Source organism: Colius striatus, chromosome 4, assembly GCF_028858725.1.
Source record: "Colius striatus isolate bColStr4 chromosome 4, bColStr4.1.hap1, whole genome shotgun sequence".
NCBI classification, from domain to species: Eukaryota; Metazoa; Chordata; class Aves; order Coliiformes; family Coliidae; genus Colius; species Colius striatus.
Genome location: NC_084762.1, coordinates 38,520,291 through 38,532,963, shown reverse-complemented (window position 1 = coordinate 38,532,963; position 12,673 = coordinate 38,520,291). Strand labels below are relative to the sequence as shown.

The window sequence follows — 12,673 nt, the reverse complement described above, 5'->3', positions numbered from 1 at the left end:
CAGTCTAAAATGTCTTAATGTTTTTCAGGCAGCACACTGAGGTTTTTTTTAAGAGCCAAAATCATGTCCAACTCTGTCTGAAGCTGTAACAAAATTTCTACTCTGTGGCAATTGGATTTAACCATGTCAAAAGAGCCTCCACTAACTGCAGATAGGAAGACTGAAAACTGAGCTGAGATGTTTTGTTTCTTTGAGATACTCCTCTCTATAGACATTTCATCTGCAATGGGTCAACATCTCCTTTTCTCCTCTTGAGGACTGACAGCAGTATTCAGACTAATATTAACATATTGGTGTCTTCCTTACCTCATTCTTGCTGTGATGGATAACATAGCTCTTGCTTCCTGTATCACTCTCTTATTGTTGTCATACTGGTTGGAGGTAGTTCTTTACTGTCAGGGCATTAGTCACTAGAGTCCCTGGTCCTTGCCACTGTGTTGACTTTTGCGCTGTTACATTACTGCTTGCATGGCATTACACAACAGATGGTAATATGTGGGCCACTATTACGAAATAAGAGGATAAACATTTACATTTTGTAGCTCTCTCTTGTGCTTCTATTTTTACTAGATAGAATTTAAATGACAGGAAGGCAGTGTGCAATGAAAAACAGAAATGCATTTATGTAAATTCAGACCTTCTCCTCTGCCCAAGCAATTTCCAGGACTCTGCACAGTGGAAATAACACTCAGGAGATGGAATTGCAGAATTGTTTCCCTCCCAATTTCATATGAGAGACATACGTTTGGAAGAATTCAAACAGAATATAACCCAGAATAGAGCGCTTGAGATTTTAGGAATGATTTTTGTGTTTTTCATCTTTTCTAGACCTCCTTTCTTATGTACTATAGAACTGTGTTTTTTGTAGTGATGCAGATTTAATATATTATTTGGAATTTCTGTAGTTGTGGGAGAGTTATCGGATCTATTTAAATGTAGAATTTGAACATCAGAGCCGAATTAAGATGCCAAAAAGAAAAGAGAAACAAAACTCATAAACATTTTAAAGGGTAGGTATCTTAAGTTGCATTGACAGCTACTCTTTTGTTATATAAAATATTTTGGCCACAAAATGAATATATTATCCTGTATTATTTCTTTTAATTTACCTAGGTAACAAATGCACTTTCAAAAAAAAAGAAGACTATAGGTTGCTATAACATGAGTGAAGGACTTCTGGACAGGAAAAATTATGGTGTTTTTCCCAAGTAAAAACAAGCTCTTAACAGGGATGAGTTTTTTATGGCCAGCACTCAGGCTTAAGAGAGTGGGAGAGTTTTGAAGTCTCATGTCAAGACAGGAAGAGACTAAAGTGTTTCTAGAAAGACTAGAATTTTGTTACTAGAAATTTACTATCTGAACTCTTATGTCTAGCCAGAGGTAACTGTCTGCTTCAGTGAATGGATCTACTGTTCAAAGTTTCCATATAACAATCCTGAATAATTTCCTTGATCAGCCTATGCCTGTGTATCTTTCACAGATTCACGCTCTTCCTACCTGATGCTGCAGTCTATCTTACATTAACAGTTTTCCTGCACTTGAATTATTCGCTAGAAAACCACAATATGACCTTACTGAAATCAGATGACAGTGGTTTTAGCTAGGGAGAAGTGGAATTAGACTTCTGAAATCTGTCAGGATGATTTTCAGTTCTTTTCCAAGTCTATTGACACAGAAATGCACAAAAACTATAGTAGGAGAATCCTTTCATTTTTCTTGTAACTCGGTCCCCTGGCATAAAGAAATACTTGGGTGTTCTGACAGACAGTCAGAATGGAAGCAATTTGGTGTTAGCATCAAATTTAGGATCTTCTTGTAGAAAGATGACTTCAAGTCCCTGTGAGCCTCTCAGGGTATGAATGATTATCATAAAACATAGGATAGGGAAAATCTTCAAGGAAACTCAGATTTTTTTTTTTAGGTTTTTTCTTTTTTTATTTTTAAAAGTGAGGGCATAAGCTATCTTATTCTTCAGATCCACTTAACTTTTTGACCAAATGAGTTAGTATTTGTTAACTATTTGTTCCTTCAGAGGAGTCCTTTCTAACATTTCCTCTTACTCCTAAGGCTGATGCCTTGTTCTATGGTTTAATCATTTTTTTAAAAAAAAAAGTAAAATATAGAAACTTCTTAAATATAGTCATAATACACAACAGCAGATATCTTTTTTCCCCCTTTTTTCTTCTTTTTCGTGTTTTTAGCATTTACAATGTGTTGAAGATTATTGATTTTGTTATACCTGCATAACATTTACTTAAAGGAAGCAAATAGAAACTCTGAGAAGTGGCACCCTTTTTAGAGGAGGTGCTATACCAACACAAAAAAGTTTTGGGCCCGTCTGCAGACGAAGAAAAAGAAAAATAATGAGGATGAGAAGTGAAGCAGTCTTTGGCTGATTCTTAAGTTCTCTAGATATGTGAACAACAATGGCAGAAAACTAACTATAGGCTCTTTTACATTGTTGTTCAGTGCTTGGGGTTTCTCTGCAAAGATATTTTCTAGTTTGGTGAACTATCTGAGACTCACCCCAAAAAACTGTGTGCAAATCAATTACATTTCATTTTCTGAGGCTATACTGATGATTTATTGTGCTGATGTATAATATTTGAGCAGATCCAAATTCCTCACTGTGAGAGGAAGCAAGTTACAGAAACCAACACTGATGGGTAGTCTTGAGGCTGTAGTAAAAGCCTAGCCTAACTTAATTTTGTGGGAGTGAGATTCTACCTTTACCAATCCTAGAAATTCTCCTACCTTGTAGCCCTTCAGGGTTATGTCCTTTCATCCAATATTAATCATAAGTAACTGAGTTGAATGTCTCTGATATACCTCTGTTAAAAAAAAAAAAAAAAAAAGCAAAAAAACCAAAACCAGCAAACTAAGAAAGAAAAAAACCTTTTACATATGAAAAAAAGTGGAATTAAAAAACCTTGTCAAATAAAAGTTAACTATTCCATGTATTGTCTTCAGTCACTGTTCATTGTCATTCTGGAAACAAGAAGAAACTGATACAGGAAAAGATCCAGAAACTAATTGGAAAAAAAAAGCAAGGAAATTTATAGGTGGGCTGCTGAGTGATGGACATATGAGGCAGGAATTATTGATGACACATAGGAAAGCTGAGAAATAGACCAGGTGCTAGGAAGTCCCTAACATGTACCACACTGAAGACCATATGGAATACCACACTAAATGGTAGTGCCAATGCCTAGTAGAGCAAAGAAAGTCTAAGTCACTAGCATAAGTGAAAAGTTGTAAGCTACATAATCACAGCTAAATACAAAAAGATTGATTTAGCCTACTGGAAGAAATCCTAAAGGATAAGATTACTTACTGAACAGATAATATTAGGGATTATATTTGTTGTTCATTTTGTTGTATACATAGAAACAAGGAGAAATAGGAAAAGCTTGTTTTCAATTATTTTGTTGTTTTGTATTGGTTTTAATATGATCAAAGTTTTAGCAAAGCATAATTCTACAATGTGAGTATTTACTTTTTATTTTTGTGGACAGTATAGGTAAGACTTTTACATTAAATTTTCCCTTTTTACTTTTCGTTTTGCCAATACAAATTTAACAATGCTTTAGGTAGTTCCAAAAAACTGTTTTGTTGTTCTGAACAACAGCAATGTTTTCAATAAACTAGACTGTATTTTGTCAACAAGTTTGATATAAGACAGGGTGCAAATTTTGGTATAACATTCCTTGCTTTGAAACTTATATATACCTAATGAACTACTCATAAGAAAAGGACCTTTTTCTTTTTGATAAATTTTGAATTTGATTAGTCTTTTAAAACCGTCTGAAAGTTTGCAAGGAGGTGGTTTAAATTATTTAAAAATTTACTAGTTGTTTAGGATTTTCTTCTGGTCTTTTCAGTACCTTTGATACCTTTTTCCCTTTTAAAAAAAGGTTTATTTTTTTTTTTTTTTATTCAAAAGAATAGATAAAAAAAATAAAACTACACTTTAAAAATTAAATCAGTGCGATAAAGCAGCCTGATTGCCAAGGCAAAGTTTGTTTTTCCTTCATACAAAATAATGTAAACTCTCAGATGTTTGGTTTTTAATTGCAAATGTTCAGCAAGTAGAGAAATGACTCATGCTTCAATGGCATTAAACCCAGAATTGTGAATTCGAATTTGATTAACTTTACTTCTCTTTAGCAGTGGAAGGATAGACTTCCACTATTTCTCTTGCCTCTGTCTTGTAGAGGGAGACATACAGTAAAATATCAAGAGTTGAACATGGAAGCAAAAATTCATATTTCTATTTGATAATAAAATTATATATCAAATAAAATACTGAGGTACTCATTTAATATGTGACTTCTGTCATTGTTAGTATTGACTCACCTTTCTTCAAGTTGTATATTGTTTGGTGTACATTAGCCAGCAAGGTGTTCTTGCCACAGAGAGAGCTAATGATATTCTGACCTGCATTAGGAGAAGCATTTCTAGCAGATGGAGAGAGGTGATCCTTTCCTTCCCCTCTATTCAGCACTGATGTGGCCAGACATTAAGTGCTGGGTCCAGTTCTCCTCCCAGTAGAGGAGAGATATGGGCATACTGAAGAGATTTCAATGAAGAGTCATGAAGATCATGAGGGAACTAGAAGATATGTCCTATGAGAAATTTATTTTAAAAATATAAATTCTGATTAAGAGTAACCTGGACTTTCTCTGTCTCAAATCTTTTTAATTCTTTTGCTTGTATATGCTCTTCTTATTTAGAAAGACTAGTAGATCCATATCTTTCCTGGCTCCTACTTTGGGCCCTTCTCAATCTTCAAAATTTCTTAATGATTTCTAGATTTGGTACAATTCCCTCAGATTTTAACTTTTTTTAATTGAATCATGTATTATGGAATAATCACAAGGCTGTCTTGATGTCATTGGAGTAACTGTTTTCAAGTAGAATTTCATTAAAAAAGTGAACCGTTCACTTCTTGATACTTTACATTTTATAGAAAGTTTTACAACTTTAGTCTCTACCTATTTATGTATTTTTGTTTATTAAAAAAATATAAATGTTAATAGCCTTAGGGGAGAAAAGTAGATTTTAGTAAAAATTAAATAGTTATGGTTAGTATTTTTGATTTATACAGTGGCCTAAAATACTTCTTTTTTTTTTAAGGTAACTGAGCTTCACAATATCAAAAACATAACACGATTGCCTCGAGAGACGAAGAAGCATGCAGTGGCAATTATCTTTCATGACGAGACGTCAAAGACATTTGCGTGTGAGTCAGGTAAGCAATTGATACTGCATCTCTGTCTTGAAGAAATCAAGTTACACATCAAAATCTTGCTCAAATGAATTAACTTAAAACACCAGATAGAAATCCTTAGCTTAAGGGAATTGCTCTTAAGGGAGTAAGTTCTTTGAGTTTGGGGTTAAGGTTTTTTGGGTTTTGGTAGGGATTTTTTAAATATACTTTGGAGGTTTAAGGGGTGTAACAGAGGTGTTTTTTTCATTACTTATCTTTGACTGCATGCAGATGGTCTAAGTACTCAAAATTTTCAACTCAACTTGTAAAATAGAGTAAAAAATACCTATAGGATATTATTAACTCAAGATGTCAAACATTCTTTTTTTTTACCAAGTTTTGCTATAGGCATTTACTAAACTATTAATTATCATGTTGCTTCAAAGAAGAGGTAAATACCAGCTAAAACCTCAGGATATTATAAAACTTGATATCAAGCAGTCTGTGGCTTGAAAAGCTACGTGGTATAATGAATTAAGTTAGGAACAGACTTCGGCATCATGGTACATAACGGCAGGTAGTTACTTGTGAGACACAGAACATTGTACTATTAAAGTACGCTGTTTTCTTATGTGAAATATGTCTGTGTCTTAAGAGTATATATAATGTGAAAAAAGTTTTTTAAGAAGAATGAGGATTTTTTTAAATTAAAAAATTTCTATTTGTTTAATGACATACTTGAAACTGCATTTTAAAACTGTATCTTAACATCATATAACACATTGCATGTTGTATAGTCTGTAGTTAAAACGGTGAAACAAAAGTCAGGAAATGTGGAGAAAGTAGGTCAAAAGGGTGTAAGGTCATGAATTATGTTGATTTTGGATCAAGTATTGCAAACATTGGTGTGTACATCCCATCACAAAAGCCAAATTGACAGTTTTGATCATTAATTTATTTAAATATAAACATCCCTAAGATCTGTTCTACAGAGGTTTTTCCGTTTACCTACACATGCATTCCTCTTGTTCTCTAATGAAAAAATCTTATTCCTTCCCTAGAATTACTGTGGTGCAGGTATATTTAAAAAGAGTGACAGCAAATCAGAACTTTACGATTCTTTCATGAAAGGTACAAACCTAAAAAAGTGCAACACATCTTTTCTGCTCATCCCTTTGTTCTTTAACAAACATGATGTAACTCCTTAACCTTGAACCCAATAGTGTAGAAAAGATGCAAGTACATTAAGGTGCTAACAAGATGAAAGCATGAGATGCCCTATCTTTAGACTATGCTCTATGCAGAGATGTGTTTTGAGTGGATGGAGCCTTGGGTAAAGTGGCGAACCAGTGGAGAGCTTGTGGGTAGAGATCAAAGGACAGACCAACACAGATGTCTGCTGCAGACCTTCTCTTGTTAAAGAGAATGCCGATGAAACATTCTTAAAGCAAGTGGATAAATCTTCACAGTCCCAGACATTAGTACTCAGCAAAAGTAAGGCTAAGTGAGTGTGGGCCCATTGCTTGAACGTTGCGTGATGGGGTGATGGAATTAGTGATAAGGAGCATGAGAAAGGCTGAGGTACTCAGTGCCCTTTTTTATGTGTTGGTTTTCACTCGTAAGACTTGTCTTCAGTCCTTCCAGGTCACTGAGGCTCTTAACAGGCAGTGGGAGTAAAGTGATATGCACAGTATAGCAAGACAGAGTCAGGCATCACTTAAATCACTTGGGTATACTGCACAAGTCTGTGGAACTAGATTGGCAAGAATAACAAAGAGGATCCAGATAGCTATTGTCCTGTCAACCTCACCTCAGTCCCAGAGAATGCTGTTGGAGCAAATCATGTGTAAGCACATGAAGGACAACAAGGTAAATATGTGTAGGTAAAAGGTTTTTGCATGTAAATCATGCTTTCTATGAGATGTCTGGCCTTGTGGGCTAGAGAGAGACAGTGGCTGTTACATACTTCGGTGTTAATGGTGTTTGACAGCCTCCCATACCCTCCTTCATAGTCCTCAAAGTGGTGGGACATGGGATGGATAATGGCACTATAAAGTAGATGGAAATAAGCTAGACTTGAAGAGTTGTTATTAATGATGTAAAGCCAAGCTTGTGGTCATTAAGTAGTGAGTCCCTCAGGGATCAGTGCTGAGACCAATACTATTCAATGTCTTAATTGACAACCTGGATTATAGGATGAAGAATACTCTCAGCAAGTTTGCAGTTGATGCCAGATTGAGGTGACCTCAGATTGTGAAGGCAGGGCTGCTGTCAGAGGCACATGGACAGGCTGGAGAAAGGGGCTGACAGAAATCCTACAAAGATCAAGAAGAGCAAATAACAGGCCTTGAATTCGGTTAATTCTGGGCAACAAGGCAGGCTGGGATCTAACTGGCTGGGAAGCAGCTCTGCAGAAAAGGCCCTGGATCCTAGTGGACAACAAGCTGAATATATCCCGGACTGCATCAGTGAGAGTGTTGACATCAGGTACAGGAACGTGATTCTTTGCTTCTATTTCTCACTTATAAGACCACACCTGGACTACTATGTCCAGTTTTGTGCTCTCTTCATAATATCGTTGACATACAGGAGTGAACGCAGTGGAGGACCACCAAGGGTCAGGGTCAGAAGCACATAACATTTGAAGAGAAACTGAGAACTGGGCCTATTCACACTGGAGAATAATCATCTTTAGAGGATCCTATTGCTTTTCACAACTTCATGATCTGAGAATACATGGAGATATAAAAGTGTCAGATATCTTGCTGTTTCTGAAAGACCACAAATCTTAGCTGTGGGTATAGTGGAGTTTCAATCAGGTTGCCTTTCGCCATGCCTTCAGTCTATCTGAACAGTATAAACTGCGTTATCTCCATCAGATGAGATAGATACACTGCATTGTTTCAATAAATCTGACTCTCTTGAACTCCAAATCTTTTTTGTGTTCTGAACTAGGAAGATATAGTCTGAAAGAATTTCTTTCACAGCTCACTTCCACAACTGAATTCTGTCTTCCCGTAAGGAACTATTACCATTTTTACTGCTGCTGAAATATGCCAAGTACTTCGCTTTCCTTTATGACTAAAGTTTAAGGACTATTTAGAGAGCTGCTTGTTACTTAAAGTGTTTTCTTCTTAGATCTCTAAGAAAATGTTTAGTGATGGTGGTTTCTACAGGACAATGCCTAGACTTTTAACAGCCTTATGGTGTGTAGTGTTGAACACACAAAGGGATTTATTTTGGCAAATCAGACAACTTCTCTGGTTAATGCAATAATACCTTTACTTTACTAATAACTCTTCTTTCCTATGACTACAGTGAGAAAGAACCATTCAAGTGGTTTTTGACTCAGCCAGATGTCTTCAAGAATCATGGCTACTTGATCACCTTGAATTATTTAGAAGCCCAAACGTTCATTATAGGAATATTTTTCTCTAAATATAGAGAAACATATTCTTTTTTTCCTTCAATCTTGACTTACAGGGGCAGATGGAAGGACAGTAACGCTGAACCCATTGCAAAAGGTTTGCTGAGCATAAAGTCACTACTTTCTTGGAAAGGAAGAGGTGTAATGGCCAAAGTTGTGTTGATTTTATATCACAACTGAACAATGTGGTTTTCTGGCAGACTTGTACCAGGAATTGTTTTAAGATAACCATATCATTTTGATTTTGATAGTATGAGCAGATATTTTTTTCTCTTCACAGTCTAAAAGTCCATATGATGAAAAGTTGCACAATTTTCTGGTACTTAACTTTCTTAATTAAGCACAGTAAAATGCTCTTCTGTTTTAAAACAAATCTCTAAAGATATACAAAACTTAGATCCTCCCCAGAAAGCCTGAGACTTGTGATATCAACTCACTGGGTGTACTGGCTGGGACCCTATGGTTTTTTTTCCTAAACTTCTGTGGTTTCTAGTCCTTCAGCTTACTTACTGTCTTCAAGGTAGCTACTAGCAAGTCTGAGTTCTGCATGGGTTGTAGCACTCATATTTCCATTAGGATTTCAGCAAGTTAGTCATCCAGGGAGGATCTAACTTTTGATGATCTGAACTGGAACTGTTTAGTCTAGAAAACAGAAGACTGAGGGGGGATCTTATTAATATTTACAAAGATCTAAATGGTGGGTGTCAGGAGGATGGGACATCCCTTTTTTCTCTTGTAACTAGCAACAGGACAAGGGATAATGGGATGAAGCTGGAACACAAAAAGTTCCACTTAAACATAAGAAGAAACTATTTCATTGTGAGGGTGAGGGAGCCCTGGCACAGGCTGCCCAGAGGGATTGTAGAGTCTCCTTCTTTGGAGGTCTTCAGGACCCACCTGGACATGTTCCTATGCGACCTGATCTAGGTTGACCTGCTTCTGCAGGGGGGTTGGACTAGATGATCTCTAAAGATCCTTTCCAACTCCTACCATTCTAGCATTCTATGATTCTGTGATTCACTTACTAATGAAAACATTCTGTAGAAAAACAAACATAACCCCTCCACGTGTTTTTGTTATTGTCTTACTGTTCCCATCACTACCACCATTGCTCTGAGCATCTACAGCTGTTCAATTACAAACCTCTATTGAAATATTTTGAAGAGCAAACCAGTCTCAGATATGACAGTTCCCTGGTTAAAAGAATGGGATAACAAGTCTTTAAAGAAGAATTCTCCCTCTTCAGGGAGAGAATGAAGCTGCTTTCTGTCGCTGTGCCTTTGACTTCTCTTCTAGTGAGCAGAGAGTTGTGACTTTGGTGATTAGCAACAACTGGTTTTAAATTGCCTCAGTTACTATCAGAATTGTCTCAGTTGAGGGTTTTCACTAATGAGAAGTCATAGCTGATTAAATAATACGAAAAATAGTCTACAACTCAGTGAACTTAAGATGGACTCTGAAGAGTGAGAATTCTTCTTCAGACCATGGGAAAATGCTGTCAGCAAGAAACATGCCAAGGTCTCAGTTTCAGCCTCCTTGAAAATCAGGTGAAAGTTGTTGCCATTAAGAGAATTTTTAAAAAATTAAATATCAAAAATCATGACATTCTGAGGTGCTTTAGAAACAGGGAAATGCAAAACTCTTAGGTTACTAACACATTGAGACTTGAGAGAAAATGAAATATTGCCAAATGTATAAGCAGATTAAGTGAAAGGACAAAATACTGTGAAGAAAAGTGAAGCAGTTTGGGGGAATTGAGCATATATATGCCTCCATAATAAAGGTTAAAAACATATCACTGTTGGCTTTTAAATACATCAAGGAGAAAAAAAAACAGAACAGTTTTTAAGAAATGAAATTATTTTATCATAAGAACAAATATAGAATGACTATATGCCTGGTATCCGTCTATGTTGCTACACCCATTCAAACAGCAGGAGCAACATAGACTGAAAATTTCTAGAAGTTAAAGCAATGAGGTTGCATACAGCCTCACAGAAATCTTTCCCCATTCCCTTGCATCTTTTTTCTGCATTCCACTGTGTATTATCAAGCAAATGGAGAAATTCTTTTAACTCTAAATGCTAGCTTCTGCCTTTGAGGTGCTGTCTTTTTTCTAATGTCTTTTTTTAATAAAGTTGTTGGGATGGGGTTGGTTTGTTTGGTAGTGATAATGGGTTTTTTTCAGATAAACATACTGTTAGTTTTGGTGTACGATATAGCTATGCTCAGACACATGTATCTATTGAGAAGCTCTTCTTCCTGCAAGCCTAATGTCCACAATGTAACAGTAACCCAAGTCTGTGTTTTGAGACAGGCGCGGCAAACTTTTAAGTTGTAGATATGATGTAGCAAGCAATGGTGGCTATGCACTATGAGTAAGAGAATAGAATCGGCAGACGTGAACACTGATTAAAACTAGAAGTTTCTGGTTGCTATTGTGGAATTTGATAGAATGACGATTGAGCCTGAATAATAACTAGCTTTCAATGAATGACGTTTCTGGGATTGCATTAGGTCAGTGACTGACGATATGGGAGCATGTTTTTTCCTTCAGTGATGCCACCAAAATATTAAGTGATCATTCATTTAGGCTCAGTGGATCCACCAGCACATGTTTCTGTAAAGTTTATTTTGATTTATAAATGACAGAAGATGAGGAAAATTGATGAACTTGTAAACCATGTGAAAAAAATCAAATTGGGAGTAGTAGTATGAATTCAGAGATAGAAGAAAAAATAAATTAGGAGTAAAATTTGATTTCAATGATTTGAGTATTGGATGAGATGTAGTATGAGAAAAAGAAAAGGAGCAAAATCACAGAGAAATTTTAAAACTACAACAGTGAAACAAATGCAGAGATTCCCCCAAGATCACAGAATCACTGAATTGTAGGGGTTGAAAGGGACCTCTAAAGATCATCTAGTCCAACTCCCTTGCTGAAGCAGGTTTGCCTCAATATAGTTGCATATGAGTGCATCCAGGTGGGTTTTGAGAAACCTCCAGAGGTTTTCCTCCACAACGTTTCTGGGCAGCCTGTGCCAGTGCTCCATTACCCTCACAGGAGAAAAGTTTTTCCTCATGTTCAAGTGGAACTCCCTGTATTCCAGCTTGTGTCCATTACTTCTTCTGTCACTGTGAAGTACACAAAAAAAAGACTGAGCTCATCCTCTCAGCACAAATCCTTTAACTATTGTGTTTATATAGATTGATAAGATCTCCCCTCAGTCTTCTATTTTCCAGGCTGAACAGCCCCATTTCCTGCAGCCTTTCCTCATAAGGAAGATGCTTCTGTCTTCTGATCATCTTGGTGTCCCTGTGCTGGACTCTCTCCAGAAGTTCTCTGTCCCTCTTGAGCTGGAGAGCCCAGAACTGGACACAGAACTCCATATGAGGCCTCACCAGGGCAGAAGGGGAGAAGAACCTCCCTTGACATGGCCGCACTCTTCTTGATGCATCCCAGGATGCCATTGGCCTTCTTGGCCATGAGGGCACATTGCTGGCTCATGTTTAGTTTATTATCAATCAGGACTCTCAGGTCTGTCTCTGCAGAGCTGCTCTCCAGCAGGTCACCCTCCAGCCTGTACTGGTGCATGGGGTTTTTCCTCCCCAAGTGCAGGACCCTGCACATGAGGGTCCTCTCTGCCCAACTCTCAAGCCGATTGAGATCCAGCTGTATGGCAGCACAGCCTTCTGGTGAGTCAACCAGTCCTCCCAGTGTGCTGTCATCAACAATGACTAGTACTGTTATTTTTCAGATATTATTAATATTATTGCAGTTGTTTTGACTCAATCCACCATTTTAATTTCTTGAATGTCTTGCTGCTGTGATGATTATAGTGGTAAAACACATACATCTATAACATCAACAGTTTTTTTCTACTATGTTCTTAATGTTTTTCCTAGACTTACGCTTGTTCTGGATGTAGTTAAATTGATATAACTCCACAAAAATTTCTCTCTGTAGAAATGTAAAGAATGTTGGTGTCTAGTGGCAATGTGTTCAGCAACATGATTTTTTGGTTCTATACATATTT

At 36.7% G+C, this 12,673-nt stretch overlaps 1 protein-coding gene across 2 annotated transcripts in view; it reads left to right on the top strand.

Annotated features, from left to right (window-relative positions):
- The window catches only part of DOK6 (docking protein 6), a 246,126-nt gene that overhangs the window by 109,454 nt on the left and 123,999 nt on the right, over positions 1 to 12,673 (top strand). For both annotated transcript variants that reach the window (XM_061995510.1, XM_061995511.1), the window contains one exon: positions 5,137 to 5,251. In XM_061995510.1, the coding sequence (XP_061851494.1) occupies positions 5,137 to 5,251 (115 nt within the window). The remainder of the gene's footprint in view (positions 1 to 5,136; positions 5,252 to 12,673) is intronic.